Genomic DNA, 25,691 nt, shown 5'->3' with positions numbered 1-25,691 from the left:
TGATATACAGTGCATTCGGAAAGTATTCAGACCCCTTGACATTTTGGGCATTTTGTTACGTTACAGCCTAAAATATATATATATATTTTTATCCTCATCAATCTACACATAATACACCATAATTACAAAGTGAAAACAAGGTTTAAAAAATGTTTGCAAATTTAATTAAAAAAACTAACAGAAATACTTACATAAGTATTCAGACCCTTTACTATGAGACTCGAATTTGAGCTCAGGTGCATCCTGTTTCCATTGATCATTCTTGAGATGTTTCTACAACTTGATTGGAGTCCACCTGTGGTAAATTCAATTAATTGGACATGATTTGGAAAGGCACACACCTCTCTATATAATGTCTCAGGGTTGAAAGTGCATGTCAGAGCAATAACCAAGCCATGAGGTCGAAGGAATTGTCCGTAGAGCCCAGAGACAGGATTGTGTTGAGGCACAGATCTGGAGAAGGGTACCAAAACATTTCTGAAGCATTGAAGATCCCTAAGAACACAGTGGCCTCCATCATTCTAAAATGGAAGAAGTTTGGATCCACCAAGACTCTTCCTAGAGCTGGCCAAACTGAGCAATCAGGGGAGAAGGGCCTTCTCCGTTCAGGGAGATGACCAAGAACCCGATGTTCACACTGGCAGAGCTCCAAAGTTCTTCCAAGGAGGTGGGAGAACCTTGCAAAAAGACAACTATCTCTCCATCAATCCACCAATCAGGACTTTGTGGTAATGTGGCCAGATGCAAGCCACTCCTCAGTAAAAGGCACATGACAGCCCGCTTGGAGCTTGCCAAAAGGCACCTAAAGGGCTCTCAGACCATGAGAAAAAAGATTCTCTGGTCTGTTGAAACCAAGATTGAACTCTTTGGCCTGAATGCCAAGCATCATGCCTGGAGGAAACCTGGCACATTCCCTACGGTGAAGCATGGTGGTTTCAGCATCATGCTGTGGGGATGTTTTTCAGCGGCAGGGACTGGGAGACTAGTCAGGATTGAGGCAAAGATGAACAGAGCAAAGTACAGAGAGATCCTTGATGAAAAAAACCTGCTCCAGAGCACTCAGGACCTCATACTGGGGACAACAGGACAATGACCCTAAGCACACAGACAAGACAACGCAGTAGTGGCTTCGGGACAAGTTTCTGAATGCCCTTGAGTGACCCAATCGAACATTTCTGGAGAGACTTGAAAATAGCTGTGCAGCGACGCTCCCCATCCAACCTGACAGAGCTTAAGAGGATCTGCAGAGAAGAATGGGAGAAACTCCCAATACAGGTGTGCCAAGCTTGTTTTTTTATTTTATTTGTATTTTACCTTTACTTAACTAGGCAAGTCAGTTAAGAACAAATTCTTATTTTCAATGACGGCCTAGGAACAGTGGGTTAACTGCCTGTTCAGAGGCCGAACGACAGATTTGTACCTTGTCAGCTCGGGGGTTTGAACTTGCAACCTTTCAGTATTCAATATTTTAGAATAAGGCTATAACGTAACAAAATTTGGAAAAGGTCAAGGGGTCTGAATAATTTCCGAATGCACTGTAAATATACATACAGTGGGTCAAGGTGAACAACTGAATGTGGCAAGTGGCCATCATTGAATAGCCTATAATAACATGTCATTACATCCAAACCTGACAACTAAGCTAATATTATCTGTATCCCAAGTTGAAGTAGGACTTTAAAAAAAAATGCTTCTAATTCTATTTTCTTTAGACAGAGACACCAAGGCCCTTTTTGCTCTTTAAAGATTCATAATAGATTTTTAACAGACAGAAGGAGATTTAATTTTACATGAGCCAAGAAATTTCCTGGCCGACGGGCACAGAGGGAGAAAAAGGCGCCAAATGTCGACCGGCAGAGGAAGGAATCTTTCTGAGATTTGTTGACAATGTCAACATCAGGGACAGGAAAGAGGAAAAACAAAAGGAACCAAAAATAGCTGTATACACTGAGTATACCAAACATTAGGAACACCTTCCTTATATTGAGTCATCTACACTGATTAAAGTGGATTGAACAAGTATCATCAATAAGGGATCATAGCTTTCACCTGGATTCACCTGGTCAGTCTATGTCATGGAATGAGCAGGTGTCCGTAAGGTTTTGTACACTCAGTGTATGTACACATATCTAGCCTATACATAAATGTCTCTGCCTGTAACAGGAAAGGGCAATTCAGGTATTTTGGCATTTATTTTATTAGGATCCCCATTAGCTGTTGCAAAAGCAGGAGATACTCTTCCTGGGGTCCACACAAAACATGAAACATGACATAATACATAATATTAATAAACAAGAACAGCTCAAAGACAGAACCACAATCAATTTAAAAAATCTATTTAAAAAAGGCACACGTAGCCTACAAATCAATACCGGTCATGTGGTTCGACATTTTAATTAGTGCAGTGGTCACATCACCAGGACTACCATGCGTTGATATCCCACAGAAGTCTATTGTGTGTTTATCCTCTTGTCCACGTTTTGACTCTTGTATCTGTTATTGTCACTCTGGTGGATGGATAAAGATGACTCTATCGATAACATGCAAACTCTCCCCTGTCAAACCATGGGACGTGGTTAAATCAACAAAGTGGCGATGCTTCAGGTGATAACGGTGCGATTTAAATGTCATTGACCACCTGACTCCATGTCTTGACAGATCATGGGCGATAGCCTCGTGTGCTGTTTCAATGTGTGATCTTATTGTCTTGTTGTTTTTGCTGATTATCCTGACAAGCTAAAGTGACTGGGTGTTTTGAATAAACGTTTTTAAATAAAAGCGTGGTGTTATTATAACAATAACAATAATAATAATAATAATAATAATATAACCAGGATGTTGTCCTTTAAAAAAAAAACATATTGTGTTGCTAAGGCAACTCTGCATTTTCTGCTCTGTTGCTAGGAAGGCAGTTGCAGCTCTCTCTCTCCTCTCATCCCTCACCATCCCTGTTTATTGTGTCTCATATCTCATCCACTGTCTGGGTGGATTTGACTGTCCCCCCCCCCCCCCCCCCCCCATTTGCTATGGTAGAGTACACACACACACACACACACACACACATTAGGTGGCCTTGGTGTGAAAGAATGATAAGATGAGGGAGGTTGTGAGAAGTGTTTACTGCCAAGTCAAAGTTTAATAGGTGCCTTTCATTCCCCACTAATCCCAGCTCTCGTGGCAGGTAAACTTTAGCAAATGAGCATGCCACGCTAGTCACACTGTCTGTGTGCCTTAAGTATATCGACTGAAAGGTTCAAGCTGCAGATGTGGCAGGTAAAGGGTATATAGCAGTATTACTGGTAGCCTGGTAGGCCTACTGTGGTGTTGATGGGGCTGTATTGCTTGGACCACATCATTGCTGCTTGTAGATGTTTTTTTTCTTTCTGGATGTTAGAGGTGAAAAGGTGTCTGAGAATTGAATAGCTTGATTGAATGTGGCTGTGACTGACGTGGTGGCCTTCTGTTTTTGGAGTATGAGCATACAGGTTTGAGTTATCACCTTTGTGCCCAATCGCATTTGGAGTCAGGCTGGGGAAAGAGGATTCAACAAAAAAAATCAATTTCTATAAAAACTGTATCAAAGCCCCATCAATTTTTTTTTTTAACACAGCAATGAAACTGAAAGCAACATAATTACCTGAATATCTTTCCTTCCCTCTCCGTTTCTCTCGTCACGTTGCTTGGGCGCATCTGTCGCCTTGCATTACATTCATGAAAAATGTAATGCAAGCGCATGCGGGCTGCATCCCTCTCTGTGTCACCCACCGCCACCCCACGCCATTGAGTGGGAGGACACCCACCTCTCGACTCGAGTGAAAGGGTCAATCACTCATGCATGGCCTCCTGTTTTTGTGCCCGCGCACTGCCATGCTGGTCACGCTCTCCCTTCTCTCTTTCTCTTATCTCATTCGTTGCGCGCACTCCTCACCCAGGACTCCTAACTGCCTGCCACCATCCGTTCCTTTTATCCCCCCCTCCTCCGCGCCAAGCCACGCTTTCATCATCATTTATTTAGTCGGTAATGCTGCTTCTATCCGACGTCACGCTTCGACTTCGCCATCTCCGGCCTCCGCTTGTCGCTCCCCGGAGTGGTTTTCGGCCGCAGAGGAGAGGAGCGGCGGCTTTTCTGGAGATGCGGGCGCCGGACTGCCACTGCCAGCGTTGTCATGCACTTCATTTGAGCTAAAAGGGGCCGAAGCAAGGAGCCCCTCCTTCGGGGGCTGCCCAGAGTAGCTTACGGCGATGAACCTGCACTCAGGGCGGGCGGCTGTGGCCGTGATGCGGATGATGGGCTGTAATAACGGGCGCTTTGCGCGGCATTTTCTCCACAGCGACTGCGTGGTCGAGGAGAAGACGGTGGTCTTGACCAAGAAGGAGAATGAAGGCTTCGGCTTCGTGCTGCGAGGGGCCAAAGGTAAGATGCTACCCTGGTCTCTCCCCCTTCTCCATATCCCTTTCTCATGGTTACGGTATATGTAGGCACTGCACATTAAACACGATAATAACAGCCTATGTATCTTATATGTCTCTATATGATACAACTTTAAAGAGATTAACATTGTATTTCCCACCTGAAGTAACCACAGGAACCCCTCCACTCTGTATGTCAGTCACCTGTAGCTTACTGTATAATGTAAATGCATTATGAGTATATATGAGTCTGTCCGTCTGTCTGTCTGTCTGTCTGTCTGTCTGTCTGTCTGTCTGTGTGAGCGTCAATGTCTAGCCAGCCAGACACCATCATAACTGAAGCAGAAGCAGAAACACACACACACACACACACACACACACACACACACACACACACACACACACACACACACAGAGGGATAGAATGTTGCAAACACTTAACACTCAAAACATAATCACACTTACACACACACACCCAAAGACTAACTGCACCTCTGTTCCACCTCTCTAGAACAGAGGCCCTCATGGGTCCAAATAGTTGGACCTGTTCCGAAATGGACCTGGGGCTTTCCCATCTGGACATGATTTGTATCAATTCATTTTTTTAAATATAGAGACCTGTTCCGAACGGACCCGAGGACAACTAGATCTGTTCCGCATAGACCTGGTCGGATCCAGACCCGATCCGAGTGAGAGAAGCGGTAGAAGAGTCCATTTTTAAACTTCTTTATTATCTAGAGTTGATAAAGTGTAAGGAAGAGGGGGTAGAGAGAGGTGAGGCTATAGCAGGGGCCGTGCTGTGTGTGTAGGCTACTTTGAGTGTGAGTGAGTGACAAGGGAGGAGGGAGGGAGAGACAGCAACCAAGCAAGCCGATGCGCTATATTAAACTAATAGCTGCCATAGCTAAGTTATTTATCATCCATTATGATTCTGAGTACCTGTCTTGACTGAATCTAGTTAAGCTTATTTTTTATTTATTTTTCATTGAACCTTTATTTAACTAGGCAAGTCAGTTAAGAACAAATTATTCTTTACAATGACGGCCTACCAAAGGCAAGGACGGAGGCCTTTTTATTTCATTTAAAAATAAATATAATAAAAAATATAGGACAAAACACACATCATGACAAGAGAAACAACACAACACTACATAAAGAGATACCTAAGACAACAACATAGCAAGATAGCAACACATGACAACACAGCATGGTAGCAACACAACATGGTAGCAGCACAACATGGTAGCAGGACAAAACAGGGTACAAACATTTTGGGCACAGACAACAGCAGTAAAGGCAAGAAGGTAGAGACAACAATACATCATACAACGCAGCCACAACTGTCAGTAAAAGTGTCCATGATTGAGTCTTTGAATTAAGAGATTGAGATGAAACTGTCCAGTTTGAGTGTTTGTTGCAGGTCGTTCCAGTCGCTAGCTGCAGCGAACTGAAAAGACGAGTGACCCAAGGGTGTGTGTGCTTTGGGGACCTTTAACAAAATGTGACTGGCAGAAAGGGTGTTGTATGTGGAGGATGAGGGCTGCAGTAGATATCTCAGATAGGGGGGTGTGAGGCCTAATAGGATTTTATAAATAAGCATCAACCACTGTGTTTTACGACGGGTATACAGAGATGACCAGCTGACAGAGGAGTATAGAGTGCAGTGATGTGTCCTATAAGGAGCATTGGTGGCCAATCTAATGGCCAAATGGTAAAGAACATCTAGCCGCTTGAGAACACCCTTACCTGCCGATTTATAAATGAAGTCTCCGTAATCTAGCATGGGTAGGATAGTCATCTGAATCAGGGTTAGTTTGGCAGCTGGGGTGAAAAAGTAGCGATTACAATATAGGAAACCAAGTCTAGATTTGAATTTAGCCTGAAACTTTGATATGTGCTGAAAGAAGGACAGTGTACCATCTAGCAATACTCCCAAGTACTTGTATGAGGTGACTATCTAAAGCTCTAAACCCTCAGAGGTAGTAATCACACCTGTGGGAGGAGGGGCATTCATCTTACCAAACCACATGACCTTTGTTTTGGAGGTGTTTAGAACAAGTTTAAGGGCAGAGAAAGCTTGTTGGACACCAAGAAAGCTTTGTTGTAGAGCGTTTAACACAAAATCCGGGGAGGGGCCAGATATGTGTAAGACTGTAGCATCTGCATATAAATGGATGAGAGAGCTTCCTACTGCCTGAGCTTTGATGTTGATGTAAATTGATAAGAGTGTGGGGCCTAGGATCAAACCTTGGTGTACAGCCTTGGTGACAGGCAGTGGCTGAGACAGCAGATGTTCTGACTTTATACACTGCACTCCTTGAGAGAGGTAGTAAGCAAACCAGGCCAAAGGTCCTCAAAGACACCAATACTCTGTAGCCGGCCCACAAGAATGGAATGGTCTACCGTATCAAAAGCTTTGGCCAAGTCAATAAAAATAGCAGCACAACATTGCTTAGAATCAAGGGCAATGGTGACGTCATTAAGGACATTTTAAGGTTGCAGTGATACATCCATAACCTGAGCGAAAACCAGATTGCATACTAGAGAGAATACTATAGACATCAAGACAAGTTTTTCCAACACTTTTGAGAAACCGGGCAAATACAACAGTTAGGATCAGCTGGATCTCCCCCTTTAAATAAATACATTATTATTATTAAATAAATAATAAATAAATAAAGGACAAACCGTAGCTGCCTTCCAAGCAATGGGAACCTCCCCAGAGAGGAGAGACAGGTTAAAAAGGTCAGAGATAGGCTTGGCGATTATAGGGGCAGCAACCTTAAAGAGGACTGGGTCTTAACCGTCTGACCCAGGTGTTTTTTTGTGGTCAAGTTTAAGGAGCTCCTTCAGCACCTCGGACTTAGTGACCGCCTGCAGGGAGAAACTACGTAGCGGGGCAGGGGAAAAAGAGGGAAGAGCATCGGGGCTTGTCGCATTTGAAGGGTTGGGAGATGAGGAAATGTTGGACAGGCAAGGAGTCATGGCTTACTCAAAAAAAGACTCTGGGTTCGAGCCCAGGCTCTGTCGCAGCCGGCCGCGACTGGGAGGCCCATGGGGCGGCGCATAATTGGCCCAGTGTCGTCCGGGTTAGCCCGGCAGGGATATCCCTGTCTCATCGCGCACTAGCGACTCCTGTGGCGGGTCAGGCATGGTGCACGCTGACTAGGTGTACAGTGTTTCCTCCGACACATTGGTGCGGCTGTCTTCCGGGTTGGATGCGCACTGTGTTAAGAAGCAGTGCGGCTTGGTTGGGTTGTGTTTCAGAGGACGCATGGCTCTCGACCTTCGTCTCTCCCGAGTCCGTACGGGATTTGTTGCAATGAGACAAGACAGTAACTACTAGCAATTGGATACCATGAAATTGGGGAGAAAAAAGGGGGTAAAAAAATAAAAAAAAGCTTAGCCATGTGCTTCTTGTTAGTAACAACCACATCAACTTGAAGGGACATGGGCAACGGTGAGGAGGAGGGTTTATTCTCCAGGTCTTTGATCATTTTCCAGAACTTCTTGGGGTTAGACCCACAGAGAGAGAACTGCTCCTTAAAGTAACTAACTTTGGCCTTCCGGATAGCCTGAGTACACTTATTTCTCATTTCCCTGAACGAGAGCCAGTATGCGAGTATGAGTATGCGTGTGCCAAGCCTTTCGTCAAATGCAATTCTTGAGGTGGAGTAACTCTGCAAGATCACGGTCGAACCAGGGGCTGAACCTGTTATAAATTCAAATTTTCTTTATGCGGGCGTGTTTGTTAACAATATCACTGGGGGAAAAAAGGACGGTGCAGGCGTCTTCGACAGAGGGGATCAAGCTGATTCTATACCAATTTACAGAGGCCTCTTATTGCCACTTTAAAGACTTATGATTGTCAAACAATTGCTACACACGCCACTCTCGTGAAAAGCAAAGAGCAGAAGGATAAATTATAAAAATGTTCTCTCTCTCTACTGCAGCAGTCACGTTCGGATCTATATGGATCCGTCTGGACAAGTCAGTCAAAATGACACATACCGATACCCATAACAATCAAATCAGATACTACCCAGACCCTTGACATTATTTAGAAATCTGGATATCGGGTATTTGGGTACAGGTGGATCTGTGAAGACCGCTACTCTAGTGCACACACTCGCAAATGCACACACACTCACACATCAATATCAACCTGCGTGTAGGACATGTTGTCAGGACATTAGTGCGATTGTCCACACATCATTTGATATTACACCACCCATTTGATGCTGTCTAAAAATAGCCCACTGAGCGGCTGTTTTGGTTTCTATGATGATTACAGCCATGTCCTAATCCACACTGTCAAACGCTGTGAGGAGGCATTTTCTTATTGGTCTGCACTTTTGAGGTACATTTTCTACTGTCTGGACATCCTTGTTTTTTAGGGGGGGGGGGGGGGGGGGGGGGGGGGGCAGACAGGGATAGAAGAAGAAAGTGACAGAGAGAGGAGGAGAACAATTTAGCCTAAAAAACAACAAGCCGAATGTACTAGAGTTGTTCTGACACTGCCATCACCCAAGGGAACTGAGCCAGCCCTCTTTATCCTCTGGCACTGTGTACTTCACACACACTCTCTAATGCTCACAACCACACACAACGGAAACACACAAAATCGCACGAAAACACACACACAGAAACAATGCACCGACTCTCACATAAAATCACAAATGAATGCTTGCGCATACATGCAGGCGCATACACGCACACGCATGTGCGCGCACACACACGCGCACACACACAGTGCCTAGCATCTCTCATACAGTAAAAGGATGATGTATTAGAAGTGTCACTTGTCACCATTGGTTTCTGGCTGCCACGAGGACACAATGTGAATATCACTGGCCGGTGGAAGAGAGGAGAAGAGAAGAGGTGGGAGAGGGGAAAGAGAGAGAGGGTGACAGGGGATAAGGGTGAAGAGAGGGAGATGGGGGAGACAAATTAGACAGCAGTATAGGAGATGGGAGAAAGAGATCTTACTGCCCCTACCACCAGAGCAAACCTTGTGTCACACACACACAGACATTAGGACAGCAGTAAACTAATCTGGCTGTGTTGATGACAGCACCGTGTCTGCAGCCTTCCACCTTATTGAATTGGCAATGACCTTTGTGGTTTTATTGGTGATTAATGGATTATCCCTGCTCGTCTGTCGGTTGTTTGTTTGTCTGCTGACCACAAAGTCAATGCTAAACCCTGTTTAAAATAAAGCCGTGTGTGTGTGTGTGTGTGTGTGTGTGTGTGTGTGTGTGTGTGTGTGTGTGTGTGTGTGTGTGTGTGTGTGTGTGTGTGTGTGTGTGTGTGTGTGTGTGTGTGTGTGTGTGTATAGATCTGGAATGGGGCTAGATCTCCATAGACACCGGGTTGAGGAGGGGTGTGGTGTTCAGGATAAGGTGACCCACTTACCTTCTCTCTTTCTCTCCCATAGCGGACACGCCCATCGAGGAGTTTACTCCCACCCCTGCCTTCCCAGCCCTCCAATACCTGGAGTCGGTGGATGAGGGAGGAGTGGCCTGGCAGGCGGGGCTTAGGACCGGGGACTTCCTCATTGAGGTAAGTGTGTGTGTGCATGTATGCAGTTTTATGTGAGAGTGAGTGCATTGTGTGTCTGTGTGTGTGTTATTGTGCGATTGTGTGTGATTGTGTGTATCATACTACTATTCACTTCCTGTCCCTAACAGAGTTCTTTCTTCCTGCTGCTAGAAGCAATGAGATTGGTTGTAGAGATCCATTTTGGGATGAGTGAGAGCTGACTGGTGATGATATCTGTTGGCGCTTGAGTTTTTGGTTCATCTTGATCTTAGGTCCCTCTTTAATTTACAGACTGCTATTTACCTGGTATTTATTTAAAAAGCACACGCTAGTATGATCATTATGTAATAATAATGTTACAATTAAATGTGTCTTTGGGATTCTTACAACATAGCCCGACTTTGCAGCTTTTGATACCAGGTAGTTAGTTACCACTTGTCCTGTTTCTGCCCAATGCTTTGAGTTTCGGAGGGCTTTTGGATCAGACCAGTGATTCCCAAACTCTGGGTCAGGATCCACCGCTAAGTCAAGGGTAGTCCCCTGTCTGGTGGCAGATGAACATGTGATTGTGTCCAGTTGCATCGGTTTGTTTATTTGTGGTGAAAGGATTTAGGTGGGTCACAGCCAAGGATGTGGTGGGAAAAAGCTACATCCAGGGAGTGATAGCCAGCTTAGGCTAGCATCATACAATAACATGGCCTTCCTGAGACTTGAAGTACTGTTTTTTGTGGTTACTTTTTGTGGTCTGTTTGTGTGTTCTGTTTTTTGGGGATATTGGTTATGAGTGTGCTGTTTGAGAATTGTTATGAACATAGATGTGTGTGTAACGAGTGCAAACAGTGCAATTGTAATCAGTGCAAGTGCTGTGGTTGGGGTTTGTCTTGGCTCTTGCTAAATAGAGAATCTCTCTCTCTCTCTCTCTCTGCCCCCATCTCTATCTCTTCTCTCTCCCTCACTCCTCTCTCATGAGCTGTTACACACACTGCCCCTATCTTTCCCCCCATCTCTCTATTACAGCATCTTAAACACAGTTTACCCACTGGGCAAAAACTGGTTGAATCAATGTTATTTCCACATAATTTCAACCCCAACAATCAATGTGATAATGTTGCGACAACGTGGAAAACTGATGGGATTTGCAAAAAGTCATCAATGTGAGGGCGGCAGGGTAGCCTAGTGGTTCGAGCATTGGACTTGAAACCAAAAGGTTGCAAGTTCAAATCTCCGAGCTGACAAGGTGCACATTTGTCTTTCTGCCCCTGAATAGGCAGTTAACCCACTGTTCCTAAGCTGTCATTGAAAATAAGAATTTGTTCTTAACTGACTTGCTTAGATAAATAAATGTTGTATTTTTTCCTCCCAACTTTTAACCTAAATCCAATGACATGGTGATGTTTTATTATTATTATTTTTAGACGTTGAATTCACTTTAGTTGACAACTCAGCCAAATGTAAATCAAACTAGACGTTCTACTGACATCTGTGCCCAATGGGTACAGCATCCTTGGTCTTACTTGATGTAAGACACTGTTTATGCCTCTTGTTCCTCAGACACTGCAGTTTTTGGGAAATCTCTCCCAAAATCGAGATTCTATATGGAGTGGGCTGCGCTGCATTACTGTGCCCTTAGCTGATGGGCTGATGGCCGATGGGCATCTTAAATGGCTGTGAAGCTAATTTCAATGAATATTGGATTCATTTTTTATTATTAAATATTCAAATTTAATATTTATATATTCATTTTCGATATGGTAGATATTGTATTCAGTGACTGAATCAAGTTTACAAAATATTATTTAATGTTTATCAAAGTTTCAAATATTCAACTTCTCAGATGTATTCAGATTCAGTTTTTAAATGCAGTTCTCCAAATTCAGATTCAAAACCAGAGACAACATCCTGCTACTTTGCCAGCCAGGAACGGTAGTGGAGAACAGATAGAAGAATCAAATGCTGTCTGTTATAAACAGAAACTCCTGGTGGTTTCTGAAGCCAATGTACCCTTGCCGGAGACTTGAAACTAACAGTAACACATTTCTAACTCAAACGATGTCAAACTAACACGTCTTCCACTCTCAGGCAAGGTTCTCATGACATAAGCATAGATCACCAAACCACACTCTTTTATTGAGTAACCTTGCTGTCACGTTGGTATAAAGGGTCGGGAGACAGGCGCATGAATGTGTAATAGGGTTTTTTATTACACCCAAATTACAGCGTGCCGTGTAAAGTCACGGGGACGAAGACCAAACAAACACCATACAAAACACAGGGTTGAAACACAAACAAAAGAGCGAGGATTACCTCGAATAAATAACATAAGCGCACAATGATTAACACACGGGACGAGACCCGTAATCATCTACGCAATCTACAATGGCACGAAAAGCCAAGACACACAGCACAGGTACACACACGCACCAACGGACATTGTAACAATAATCGACAGGACACTGGTAAACCAAGGGCACCCTTATGCAATTACTAAACACTGGGAATAGGGGCCAGGTGTGCGTAATGAAAGTTCCGGAGGGATCCGTGACACTTGCTGGACATTGAATATTTGTATTAGTCTAGCAGGTGTGGAACTTTGAAACTCACTCAGCCTAAAGAGCCGCCCCCCCGCACAATATGAAGAAGGTATTTTTCAATAGCATGGTGGGTTGGAATGCTTTAGAAAGGTGACCATGTGTGTTTGTGAGGCAGAGGTCATGAGATTGAGCCTCTGTTTTTCTATTTCTATTTATTAGGGATCCCCATTAGCACTTACATCACACATACAACAAAAGATAGAACAGTACATCATATAACATTATTACACCACTACATATCTACAATACAAAATGTATAACACCACCATACAACAATATTACAATGTACGTGTGTGTAGAGTGCGTGTGCTAGAGTTTGTGTGCGTGTGTGTGTCTCTTCATAAGGTGTACTGATTTTACTGCTCGCATCAGTTACCTGATGTGGAATAGAGTTCCACGTTGTCATGGCTCTATGTTGTACTGTGCGCCTCCGAAAGTGTGTTCTGGACTTGGGAATTGTTAAGAGACCTCTAGTGGCATGTTTTGTGGGGTATGTATGAGTGTCCGACAGACAGCTCGGTGCATTCAGTTTGTCAACACTTCTTACAAAAACAAATCTCTCCTCCACTTTGAGCCGTGAGAGATTGACGTGCATATCATTAATGTTACTCCTCCGTGCACATTTAAGGGCCAGCCGTGTTGCCCTGTTCTGAGCCAATTGTAAGAGAGGCTTCCATGAAAGAACACCCTCTGTTTTCTGTTAGACAGGTAACTCTTTATCCACAATATAGCAGGGGGAGTAAAGCCATTACACATGTGTTTTTCCAGCAGCAGACTATGATCAACTATGAACTGAATCAGGGGGAAGCGGTACTCGTTAAGCAAGCAGTGTGTCTTCCCTTACATTAACCTCCATATAAGCTTCAGCTAAGTTGGCTAACACAGTCCTCGGACATACAGAAGACCTAGTTCAAACCCAGGAGGTCACAAAAGCAAGATTAAATAGGGAGCGGAAAGGCTATGACAGGGCTATTCATTTGTATATTCTTATCGGGGCCAAATTGCGTTTTATTTTTGTATCATACTCACTTCCCACGTGTCCTATGTGGTCTGTGATCATAATAGAGGGGAATAGAAAGGACGTCCATGTCCTGAGTCTTTGCTTTTAGGAGTGGGGTCATAATAACTTATAGCCAAAACAGTTCAAACGCTAGAGCCAAATTCATAGGAAGAAAATACGTTGGCTTCAGAAACCGCCAGAAGCGGTTAACCACAGAGAGCGTTTGATTCCATCTGTTCTCCACTAGCTTTCCTGGCTGGCAAAGTACCAGGATGATGTCTTTGATTTTGAATCTGGACACAGATTAGCCATTATACTGACCAGATACTCTAGTGGCTGCTCGAAACAATGAAAATACACTTCATAAAAAAACTGAAAGGCAGTCGAGCGGAGACAAGATCAGGGGGGACCATTCTAGCCAATGAGAGGATAGATATATGTGTGAACATGTGTGAACAACAGGCGCAGCAGTGTCCACTAGTTACCACAGCCACAAAGTCAACATTGCTTTTTGGTTTTAATTTAAGGTTAGGGTTAGGCAATAGGTTAGCAGTGTGGTTAGGGTTAGATGTAATACAAATTCTAAATTATGGAATTAAAATACAATTTATGTTGGCACTGAAATCGCTCCATACAAGCCAAGCATTTTGGGTATACTGTACTGAAAGTGGCTGCCACAGCAGTGGTGCTGACAGGGCTAAGTAAGATGGTGGTGGTTAGCCCAGATAAAGATTGTTAGCAGATTGCTACACTACATTGTCATTTCTCAAATGTAGCAGCTCCCCCCTCTCGCTCTCTCTCTCTCTCTCTCTCTCTCTCTCTCTCTCTCTCTCTCTCTCGTTCTCTCTCTCGTTCTCTCTCTCTCTCTCTCTCTCTCTCTCTCTCTCTCTCTCTCTCTCGTTCTCTCTCTCGTTCTCTCTCTCTCTCTCTCTCTCGTTCTCTCTCTCTTCCACTCTAATTCTCCCATAGCAGTCCAGGACACTGAATATGGTACAGTACAGTACACAGATGTTCTAACTGTATCTCTCTGCCTGTGTGTTTTTGAATAGAGATAGAGAGATGGGGAGGAAGACTGTAATATAACGCTCCTCTCTCCCGGGTCAGGAGAGTGCTGTGTGTGACCACTGTATGTATGCAAGGGCAGCTGCTACCCTCAACCCCCAGTTGTGTGTGTGTGTGTGTGTGTGTGTGTGTGTGTGTGTGTGTGTGTGTGTGTGTGTGTGTGTGTGTGTGTGTGTGTGTGTGTGTGTGTGTGTGTGTGTGTGTGTGTGTGTGTGTGTGTGTGCGCGCCTGCGTGCGTGCGTGCGTCAGTCAGATCTCTTCCCCACTGCTGCATATTCTGAGCATCTTACTGTCAACTCGGACCTCCTCCAGTGCCACACAAACACAGCTGACACAAGTACAACGTCTCTTACCATACCATAATTCTACCAGTGGACTGATGACACTATCTCTTTCCCAACTTAGTTACAACAAACCAGTAAAGCTAGTCTACGTCATTTTAGCGCATTGCTAATAAACACTTTGCTGCGTGACGTTCTTGCACTGTGAACGTGCTACGTTTGCCAGCTAGCTCAGTTCCCTGCTAATATAGCAGTCAACCATGCTTTCCCAACAGACCCCAGGTCTGTGCTCAGTGATATTGATGAGATCACAACCATTGCCCTTGACCCAATTATGCCTGAGTGAGTGGCCAATTTTCTCTCTGACAAGCAGTATTGTGATGATAGCTAGAGGGTCTGGAATAGCCAGCGCTGGAACCTGTTAACTTGTAACCTACATCCACTTAGAGCGATGGATATGCAGTGTTCAGCAGACTATGTTTGAGATTTACAATGCTAGACGAAGGCACTATAGCCCTATTCGGTCGGGATTCGTTTTACTGCGGGAGGTCAGGTAATAATGTATTACATGCACAAGCACAAAACACAGCAACCGTAATTTTAGTCCCTTCTCAATCTGCCATGTCAGTAATTTTCACATGGTGGGAGACTTTATTTGTTTATTCAGATTCCCATTAGCTTCTGCCGAAAGCAGCAGCTGTTCTTCCTGGGGTCCACACAAAAATATAAAAGGCGACAAGTAACAAAACACTGGTGGACTAGGACAGTCACACAAATTTCAAATGCAACGATTATACAGACAATGCAACTAGAGAGTAATGTGTGTCTAGTTTGTGTGCATTAAGAGTGTTTGTGTGTGTCATTTCACAGTCCCTATTGTGCAATGAGACGTTGTTTTATAAAAAAATAATTAGGGAATTTTGCTTTTTGCGTGAATAATTAGAAATGGAAGGGAGTTCCATTCGATCATGGCTCTGCATATATACATTTGTTTTGGACTTGGGGACTGTGAAGAGACCCCTGGTGGCATGTCTTGTAGGGTATGTATGGATGTCTGAGCTGTATGTTATTTATTATGCAAACAATCTGGAATTTTCCTCGCAGTAATATTTCTCATACAAACTAGAAGAGAAGCAGTTAATCTCTCATCGACCCTCAAGACGGGCATGCATGTTGTTGATGTTGGTTCTGTATGTGCAGGTACGGACATGGTGTGCTCTGTTCTGAGCCAGCTGCAGCTTTGCTAGGTCTTTCTTTGCTGCAATTGACCATATTACAGACAGTAGTCAAGATGGGACAAGACCAGAACCTGAACAATTAGTACAGTTGATTTTTTTTGTCAAAAACGCAGGACATCTTTTTATAACAGACATACCCCTCCCCATCTTCACACCAACTTTGTGAATATGATTTTGTATTTGTATTTATTAGGCAGCAGCTACTCTTCCTGGGGTCCAAACACATTAAGGCACTTACATCACACATAAAACAAAAGATAAAACACTACATCATATAACATTATTACACCACTACACATCTTCAATAGAACATGTATTATACCACCATACAACAATATTACAATGTACATGTGTGTAGAGTGCGTGTGCTGGCACATGTGTGCGTATGCGTGTGTCTGTACCTGTGTGTGTGTCTCTTCACAGTCACCGCTGATCCATAAGGTGAATTATAATTTTTGCTGTTGATCTGATTCTACTGCTTCCATCAGTTACCTGATGTGGAATAGAGTACCATGTAGTCATGGGGATTCTGAAGAGACCTCTGGTGGCGTGTCTTGTGGCGTATGCGTGGGTGTCCGAGCTGTGTGCTGCTAGTTTAAACAGACAGCTCCGTGCATTCAGCATGTCAACACTTCTTACAAAAACAAGTAGTGATGAAGTCGATCACTCCTCCATTTTGAGCCATGAGAGTTTGACATGCATATTATTAATGTTAACTCTCTGTGTACATTTAAGGGCCAACCGTGCTGCCCTGTTCTGAGCCAATTGTAATATTCCAAGGTTCCTCTTTGTGGCATCTGACCACACGACTGAACAGTAATCCCGGTGCGACAAAACTAGGGCCTGTAGGACCTGCCTTGTTGATGTTGATGGTGTTGTTAAGAAGGCAGAGCAGCTCTTTATTATGGACAGACTTTTCCCCATCTTAGCTATTGTTGTATCATCAATGACAATTTACAATCCAGGGTTACTCCAAGCAGTTTAGTCACTGTTAGCTAGATTGCAGCTAGCTAAATTGCAATGGAGCCCACTTCGCCTGGAATAGCTAACAAACGTTTCCAGCACTGTAGAAGCTGTGTTTATTACTCTCTTATCCAGGACAATATTGACAATCCGTAGTTCCAATGCAGCAATTGTTTGTTTGCGGAGGATTACAGGAATGAGGTAGCTATCCTTAGCAAGCAAATTTCAATGCTTTACAAACTTTTGGGGAAAATGCAAATTGGAACTTTCTCCGTCTCAACTCCTGTGGCTGGACGCCGCTCGGGCCTGATGGATGTTTCCCCGCCTTGTCATCTGTCCCTATCCGAATGGCCTGTGCTACCTGGAACTTGCCTGCCGAGGTAGTCGTCTCCATCTGCTTTTCCGACAAAGAACAGCAAGAGGATTGTTCCAATCAGTGTTGGTCCCATGTCACAAGTCGTGGAAACCGAAGGCAGCGGCATTCTTCTAAGGGGACTGAAGTGTCTGCGAGAGGTTCGGAGCAGCTTGACATAGGGGATAGCTTCACCACACTGCTACCTGATCTTTCTGCGTCTTCATCGCTGGGATTGCCTGTGTCTTTGGCGGCTGTGCTGACTCCAGCAGCGGCTTCGTCGCTGAGTTCGGCTCCTTTCCCTCTCTCTGGATCTGACGGACCACTGCCTGCTGTGGAACCTATCGCCGGGAGCAGCGGGCATGTGCTATGCTGCTTTTCGCGGGACTGTGAAAGGTTTAACGAATTGTGTGTGATGTAGGAATGGGCGGATTTCTCCATTGTATTGAGCAGATCAGTGGTGAGAAATGTCTCAGTCCCTGGAGCAAAAACGTTGTGCTATCCAAGACCACAAATACAGGACATCAATAAGCTGCTCCCAAACATTTTAAACGAGCTTCAGGAAATGTAGTCTAGCATAGTTCATGTGGGATTCAATTACATTATGAAGGGCAGCTCAGAACAGCTGAAGATGGATTTTAAAGAACTGATTGGGTCTCTGCTTGACACCACCAAACGCCCCATAATATCTGGCCATGTGCCCTCCCTAAATTATTGCCTTGAATGTTTAAGAAGACTATAAGCCCTCCATGGCTACGAGACTATTGCAGCTCTGTGGTTGTGACATTTATTGACAATTTTGATACCTTCTGGAAACAAAGCTCATTTTATAAGGAGGTTGGGATCCAACCAAATCATTTGGAGGATGGGATCACCTAATTTATGTTCCCCTAACTATATGCAGTAATCATGTGCCTATGAACCAAAGTTATACTGTTAGCACTGAGGTGGTGTGCCCTAGTAGGAAGTGTGTGCAGCTCACCCTGCACTAACATAAATAATACAAGCATCTGTACTTCTGCTCAGCTTTTCAGTAAAGCAATGAAAACAGTCAAGCATTATAGAAAAGTGTTCAAAAATAGCCCACATTAACGTATGTAGCTTACAAAACAAGGTTCATGAAATCAATAATTTGCTATTTACAGATGACATTCATATTCTGACATCTCTGAAACTCACTTAGATAATACCTTTGATGAGACAGTGGGAGCAATACATGGTTATAAGATCTACAGAAAATACAGAAATGCCAAAGGTGGAGGTGTGACCATTTATATTTAGAACCACATTCCTGTAAACTTAGAGAGGAACTCGTGATCAGTACTGTTGTACTGATATGGCTACAGGTTCATCTGCCTTACTTAAAGCCCATTCTGGTGGGAAGCTGCTTTAGAACACCAAGTGCTAACAGTCAGTATCTGGATAACATGTGTGAAATGCTTGATAATATATGTGATATCAAGAGAGAGGTATGTTTTCTTGGTGATTTAAATATTGACTGGCTTTCATCAAGCTGCCCATTCAAGAAAATGTTTCATGATTCATATATACATTTCTTGAATCTTGTTTCTTAGGATACATATGCTAATGTGGGCTGTTTTTAGCACTTTTCTGGAATGCTTGATTGTTTTTATTGCTTTACTGGGAAGCTTAGCAGAAGTAGATATTCTCATGTTATTTTTGTTTGAGCTGATAGCTGAGCTGCAACCATTGGACTTTCTACTAGGGCACACCGCCTCAGTGCTAACAGTATAACTCTGGTTCATAGGCACATGATTAATGCATACAATGGCTGTAGAATCAACAGATGCATTCAGGGCAGTTAGCGGGACATACATTAGCTTACGTCTGCCAACGCCCCAGGGATAATGTACATTTGCTGCAGCATTATGACATCTCAGCAACACAATGGTAGGGATTAACTGAGTTGTGCTTGGGTCATTGATAAGTCCAGGAGTCAAGAGGATTCAGCTGGACTCCATCATTTCTGTAGAGCATCTTCTGTTTCCAGAAAGTGTCAAAGTTATCTGTAAAAGTGATTCCAACAGAGCTACTGCAATCTTTTAGCCATGTGTGTAATGCCAGTAGCCTGAATCATTCATACTCGCGGCCTAACGATGGTAGCAGACCTAAAATAATTGCCCGCTTTTTTGGAATCTTTCAGTGCTAGAATCAGCTCTTAAAAATTCATTTTCAGAAGTTCTGAGCTAGCCCTCCTAATGTCGTTTGACACCACAGGCTGCTTCCGACCATTCTACGACAGCTGCCGGGAGTTGACGCTGTCGTAGAGCGGTCGGAATCAGCCTTTTAATGTCCTGTACTCATGCTCCAGGATATCACAGGGTTTTTTGCCCCGGGAACCATTGTGTTTCTTACCATAGAACTCGAGATGACGACAGCTGGTGCAATGGCTGAGGAGGCTTAAATCTCTGCCCATTGCCTCATTCATGGGGCAATATGACACTTTGTCATATATTAACATTTCCAGTGCCTATTTCTCTTTTAAAAGATGAATCCAATGTTAATAAGCCAATGTATTTATAAACTGACACATATGTCAATGAATTAAATGTCTGCATGCAGTTCATAGTTCTGATTGATATTATTTACACTTTCCCCAAACTGAAAGACAATATTAAGTTATCCCTAGACAAGTTGAAAAATCTCCACGCCTAGAACAACCTCCATGCTTCCGTTATAATGGTCAATTATGACCAACCAGCTCGATTCAGTCTTATGTAGCTACATTTGAAATTGTGTTTTTTACAATGGATAAAAGTAGAGACTCAGAGCTAGAAAATGGTATATCATACACTACAGCTGAGGAACAATAGGAAAGTAATTCTGCTTTGGAAATTGATCAACTGGTAACCCCACTTTTGAGAAAATTTCCCTTTTTTGGTACACCGCCAAGAGAGCTCCTCTTGGTCTACACCCATTCAGCATCGTTCACACCCTCTTAAGCCCCGCCCATCTCTTTAAGTATTCACTAGGCCATGTGTTAAACAGTGAATACGGTCATGTACTAAACAACCAAAGATTTCAAGACCAAAGGCTGGTTTATACTGCGTCTATCGACATGTCTGTATGCAGTTGTCATTCATTATTACTTACAGGTTAATGGCTAGCTAATTACAGAAAATAGATTGTGAAGAAATAAAAGCAGGGCATTCTACCAGAGAATTTTAGAACTGTCTCATTTGCCTAACTTTGCATCCATATTTGACTTTGGTGCAGATCCTGTTGTTCTTCACATTACTGTCTCTGGTAAACACACACCATATCAAATAAAATCAAACGTTTATTTGTCACATGCACAGGATACAGGAGGTGTAAACGGTACTGTGAAATGGTTACTTGCATAGTGGAGTCTTTTGTTTAGACATGTAGCTAGCTATCTAAACAATGAACCATAATCCCAACTCATAACGTTACTACCCTTCATGAATCTACAGGTAGCTAAAGCTAAACAACTAGGTTCAATGTTTGCTATCTATGTAATATTAGGCTATAACTAGCAATGCAAATGGCTCTGAGATACAAATAGTATTACTACACAGATCATACACGTAACGTTAGCCAGCCAGCTAGCGGGCCAGCCAGCCAGCTAACCTTAGCTAGCTTACAGTATACTGTATCTTTCAATGAAAACAACTTTCTGACAAAATTATAAACTGATAATATCTGAAAACGTAGCTAGCTAGGCTCTCTTACCCATATACATGAATGAACGCTTCCCCCTCTCTGTCAAGGATGCCATGGTTGCCCTTAGTTTGAAGATGTAATCCGGAGACAGATGTTTTATACAACAGCCTTCTGTGTTCTCTTTTCGACTCCCTCCGCATTTGCAATCAAACGCCTGAATTTTCTCTCAATTTCCCAAGCTATCATACTCTGCGTTCACCGAGCATTCCACTGATTTCAAAACTCTGTCCTTCAGAAAGTGGAGAGCTATCTTTCCAAAGAATCTGCATTAGAAAGGATTACCTACACATACTGAGTAGCCTATTATAGACAGAAGCTTGCTACATGGCAGACCAATTCGAACTCATCTCTTGGCATGTCCAGCCCATCCATTATCTCAGCCAATAATGGCTAGCAGGAAGGTTCCTGACTTTTTCCGTGGCTAAACCAACTAGGCATGTAATTTAACAATTTTGTTCATATTTTCAGATTGCATACACATTTGTTATTAAGGCTCATGAAAGTTCACATGTTCCATATGGCATTTCTGTCAAAAAAATCAAAAAATAAATATTTACATTATTTTGTTACGTTCACATCGCTCTCCTGTGAAGTAGTGATGTGCGACATACGCCTAGTTTCCTAAAATGACTCACAATTTTGAATAAGATAAAAACAAGAATTACAGGGGGCAGTTTGGTAAAACTAATCCCAACTGAATTGTCCACTGGAAAAACAAACACACTTGCGCAATAATGACATAACTGACGTTCTATAGTAATACAAGTCCCGTGTAAATGGGGTTTTAGTTGCAACACAATGTACTTTTTTTTTTTTTACCAACCTATTGGAAAGGTTTGAGGACTTAAATGACACGCACACTCCAGGAAATGTATTTGCTACATTAGGTCATATTGGACTCTTCAGACAAGAGCTCTGTTAAAGCTCAAATTCTGTTGGAGATGCTGTATAATAAAAAACAGAAACAATATGACTTAAACAGTATCAACAGGAGAAAGCATTTAAAATTCCTGCCTGTCCCAGCTCAAGACAGATGGTCCGAAGAGACACAGGATGTGTGTTTGCGCTCGCCATTTAGAGGGCCAATCAGGCGGGCTTGTAGCTTCCCTGCTGAAGCACAGGGGTGTAAAATGAACACAGGTTCTCTTCATTTCCCAGGGTGCACCTGGAGCAGCGGCGAGCCATTCCATGCCTTTAGGCAGCTCTACTACTGAGGAGATTGAGACTACAAAAGTTGTCCCACAGCTGGCTAACTCACGCACGCACGCACACACACACACACACACACACACACACACACACACACACACACACACACACACACACACACACACACACACACACACACACACACACACACACACACACACAAGAGATTAAGAAAATAATCAGGTGAATCTAGTATTTAGCTCTTAGCCTTGGGTCACATCTTGGTTGTTTTGACAACAACATCGATAGACACAAGCTGAGATTCAGCTAAAGTATTTGAACCTGGGTTGTGGGAATGGCATAGTTGCGTTAATGTTGACATAAATGTTGTGCTGTTTATTGCCAGACATGAAAAGGGTTGTGTTTGGATGTGTTTCATCCCCTCCCTACATGGCTATTAACTAATAATGGGCATGGTACAGGTATTCCAGACTTGTTACACCCTCACTAATATTCAAATTAGTGTTAGCCGGCTAATGTATTGATCTCTGTGAAACTCATTCCTGGTCTAGAGTCTTCTGGTCCACTAACCTCTCCCAGGGTAACTGTTAGTTGTTGCGGGATGTGGTTTTAATGTGGTGAGTTACACTACCCTTCCATTACACAGATCAATACTGTAGCTCTCGGGGAATATCAGACAGCTGAGAGTCACACACACACACACTTGCATGCATGCATGCACGTACGCACGCACTCACACACAGTACACACACACGCACACAGTCTTAAAATAGCATCGGGAGTGGATACGATCGTATCACATAAATAATTTAGTCACACAGACACAATCAAGATCCCGCAGGAACACATTGCTGTTGTGGGAACTCCTTTCATCTTCTTCAAAAAGGCACAGAAACACACACTGTCAAAACCTGGAGAAATAATAAACCGTTAGGATGGCTGTCATATTGCGAGAGATTAAATGGGTTACATTTGTGAAAACACCATAGATGAAAAACACAGAATGTCAACCCAACCCCTTTAATAATAAATGGTACTTGCCTTTTTTCCATACAGCAACACCGCACTCCCACTTAGAAAGGTTACGCAGGGCAACGGTCATCTGGCAACGGACGGCGCATTGTGCCCGCATGCATAATGCCGATGATAATGATGCACGCGGAGGGAGAAGCCTTCTGAGCATGTGCGTCAGAGAGACACTCGGTCATCGGCAGAGAGCGCGGGAATCGAACCTTATCGGTCAGGTCTGAAACCCTGGGCTCAGAGGAAGGAAATAAAGGTCGGAGTAGACCGATGTTATTTCACATCATTCCAAACCTTGTTTGTTGTGTATCACTACACCTTTTATTCAGAGGAGGTTGTGGGCACTTTAATTGGGGAGAACGGGCTTGTGTTAATGCTGGAGCGGAAAGAGTGGAATAGTACCAAATACATCAAATGGTTTCCAGGTGTTTGATGCCATTCCATTTGCTCCATTCTGGCCATTATTATGGGCCATTCTCCCCTCAGCAGCCACCTGTGCTTTTATTATAGATCATTTAATTGTTGGCTGATAGTTCATTAACTTAATATCATTACAGAAGCTATGGCCTTTGCTTTGGTACCTGATATGATGCATTTTAATGAATAAATATACATCTGAGTTATAAAGCATTGATTCAAATCCATTATATTAATGGCATACTGATGTATAGTGTAAATGCAACTACAATGATTCACCCTCATCATGATGTTCCTTTCTCAAGAATATTCGAAATCATCCAGTGTGTGTGTGTGTGTGTGTCTCTGTCTGTCTGTCTGTCTGTCTGTCTGTCTGTCTGTCTGTCTGTCTGTCTGTCTGTCTGTCTGTCTGTCTGTCTGTCTGTCTGTCTGTCTGTCTGTCTGTCTGTCTGTCTGTCTGTCTGTCTGTGTGTGTGTGTGTGTGTGTGTGTGTGTGTGTGTGTGTGTGTGTGTGTGTGTGTGTGTGTGTGTGTGTGTGTGTGTGTGTGTGTGTGTGTGTGTGTGTGTGTACTCATCCTTTGATAGTTCCGTGCTCAGCAGCATGATTCATCATAATCCAGATTCTTCTAGCTGGAGTTGTGCGTCATCACTACAAGCACACTCATTCAGACACAGAAAGATTCACCATAAATACACAAACAAATACACCACGATGCATACTCACTAAACATTTACACACACATCATTTCTCTCCCTTAGGCACACAAACACACACAGTCAAACACACAATGATGCACTCACACACTCTGGAAAGCAGGTAGCGTTTAATGAGGCTACTTTGAAGTCTCCCTGTTCCCGCTTTCATCAAGGGAATACACACAAACACACACCATAAGATAAGAGGCTGTGCTTCTAATCTTCCACAAATGTACAGCCCCTCCATTATGGGTTTAACAAGTAACCTGCCTGCATTCAACATAAAAGCCCCTCTTACACAACACACTCATATTTTCACACACTCGCTCTCTCTCTTTAAAATAATACCTTTAATGAAATCTCTGGATCTCACTGTCTCTCTCTCTCTGTCTCCCCGATCTCACTGTCTCTCTCTCTCTCTCCCCGATCTCTCACTCACTCACTCACTCACTCACTCACTCACTCACTCACACACACACACACACACACATACACACACAAACACACACTGCTCCCACACTTGTTATCCAAAGACAGTTCAGTAGTGTGTATGCTTTTCTGTACGCTCTCATGCCTGTGGTCCTTATTACAGGACACTAGTATGAATAGACTTTGTGTTTGGTTCATCTTTGAACGGGCATGACCTTTCTTCGCTGCAAGACAACCAACTTCCTCATAATGATCACTTAAAGGCAAAGTTCAGGATTTTACAACTTAATGTTAGATGGTTCCTCACTCTGAAAGTAGTCTATGGGCCAAGATAAACTGTTATGGTTCAGTTTTCTTTAACACTTGAACGACTGTGCTTCAAGGGACCCCCCTTCAAGCTAATGAGCAGTCACTCTGACTGGAAGATCTAACAGTGTAATTAATAAATGTCAAAAATAATAATTTGGTTGTGTTTGTGAATGTCCAAAAATGAGAAGAATTGCAAAAATTCTAATTAATGTAACATAAATGCTTATGTAGTTTTCTTCTTGAGATGTAGGGTCTACTCTCTCAATGATGACATGTTGTGCTGATAATTGGCCTGTAGCATTGTCACCAGCTTGTTCCATCCAAACGGTGTCGTCCCTTCCTCTCTCCTCTCTCACTGTTTCATTTGGTGGTGGTGCGGGCACTGGCTCAGGACGCACCGTTATGGCTTTTTTTGTGCTTAAGCCTCAGAAATGTAGGTTTAGGCTGAGGCTCAGAATCAGAAAAATAATCATCAGAGATGATTCATTTCTTCCCCACCATCTG

The 25,691-nt window shown here is 43.3% G+C and overlaps 1 protein-coding gene across 1 annotated transcript in view; it reads left to right on the top strand.

Moving 5' to 3' along the window:
* The window catches only part of LOC139384452 (SH3 and multiple ankyrin repeat domains protein 2-like), a 149,804-nt gene that overhangs the window by 88,085 nt on the left and 36,028 nt on the right, over positions 1-25,691 (top strand). The window contains exons 14-15 of the mRNA XM_071129219.1: positions 4,332-4,414; positions 9,848-9,972. Coding sequence (XP_070985320.1) covers positions 4,332-4,414; positions 9,848-9,972 — 208 coding nt within the window. The remainder of the gene's footprint in view (positions 1-4,331; positions 4,415-9,847; positions 9,973-25,691) is intronic.

This window comes from Oncorhynchus clarkii, chromosome 26, assembly GCF_045791955.1.
Source record: "Oncorhynchus clarkii lewisi isolate Uvic-CL-2024 chromosome 26, UVic_Ocla_1.0, whole genome shotgun sequence".
Classification (NCBI taxonomy): Eukaryota; Metazoa; Chordata; class Actinopteri; order Salmoniformes; family Salmonidae; genus Oncorhynchus; species Oncorhynchus clarkii.
The sequence above is the reverse complement of the archived record's forward strand: the minus strand, read 5'-3'. Positions and strand labels throughout refer to the sequence as shown.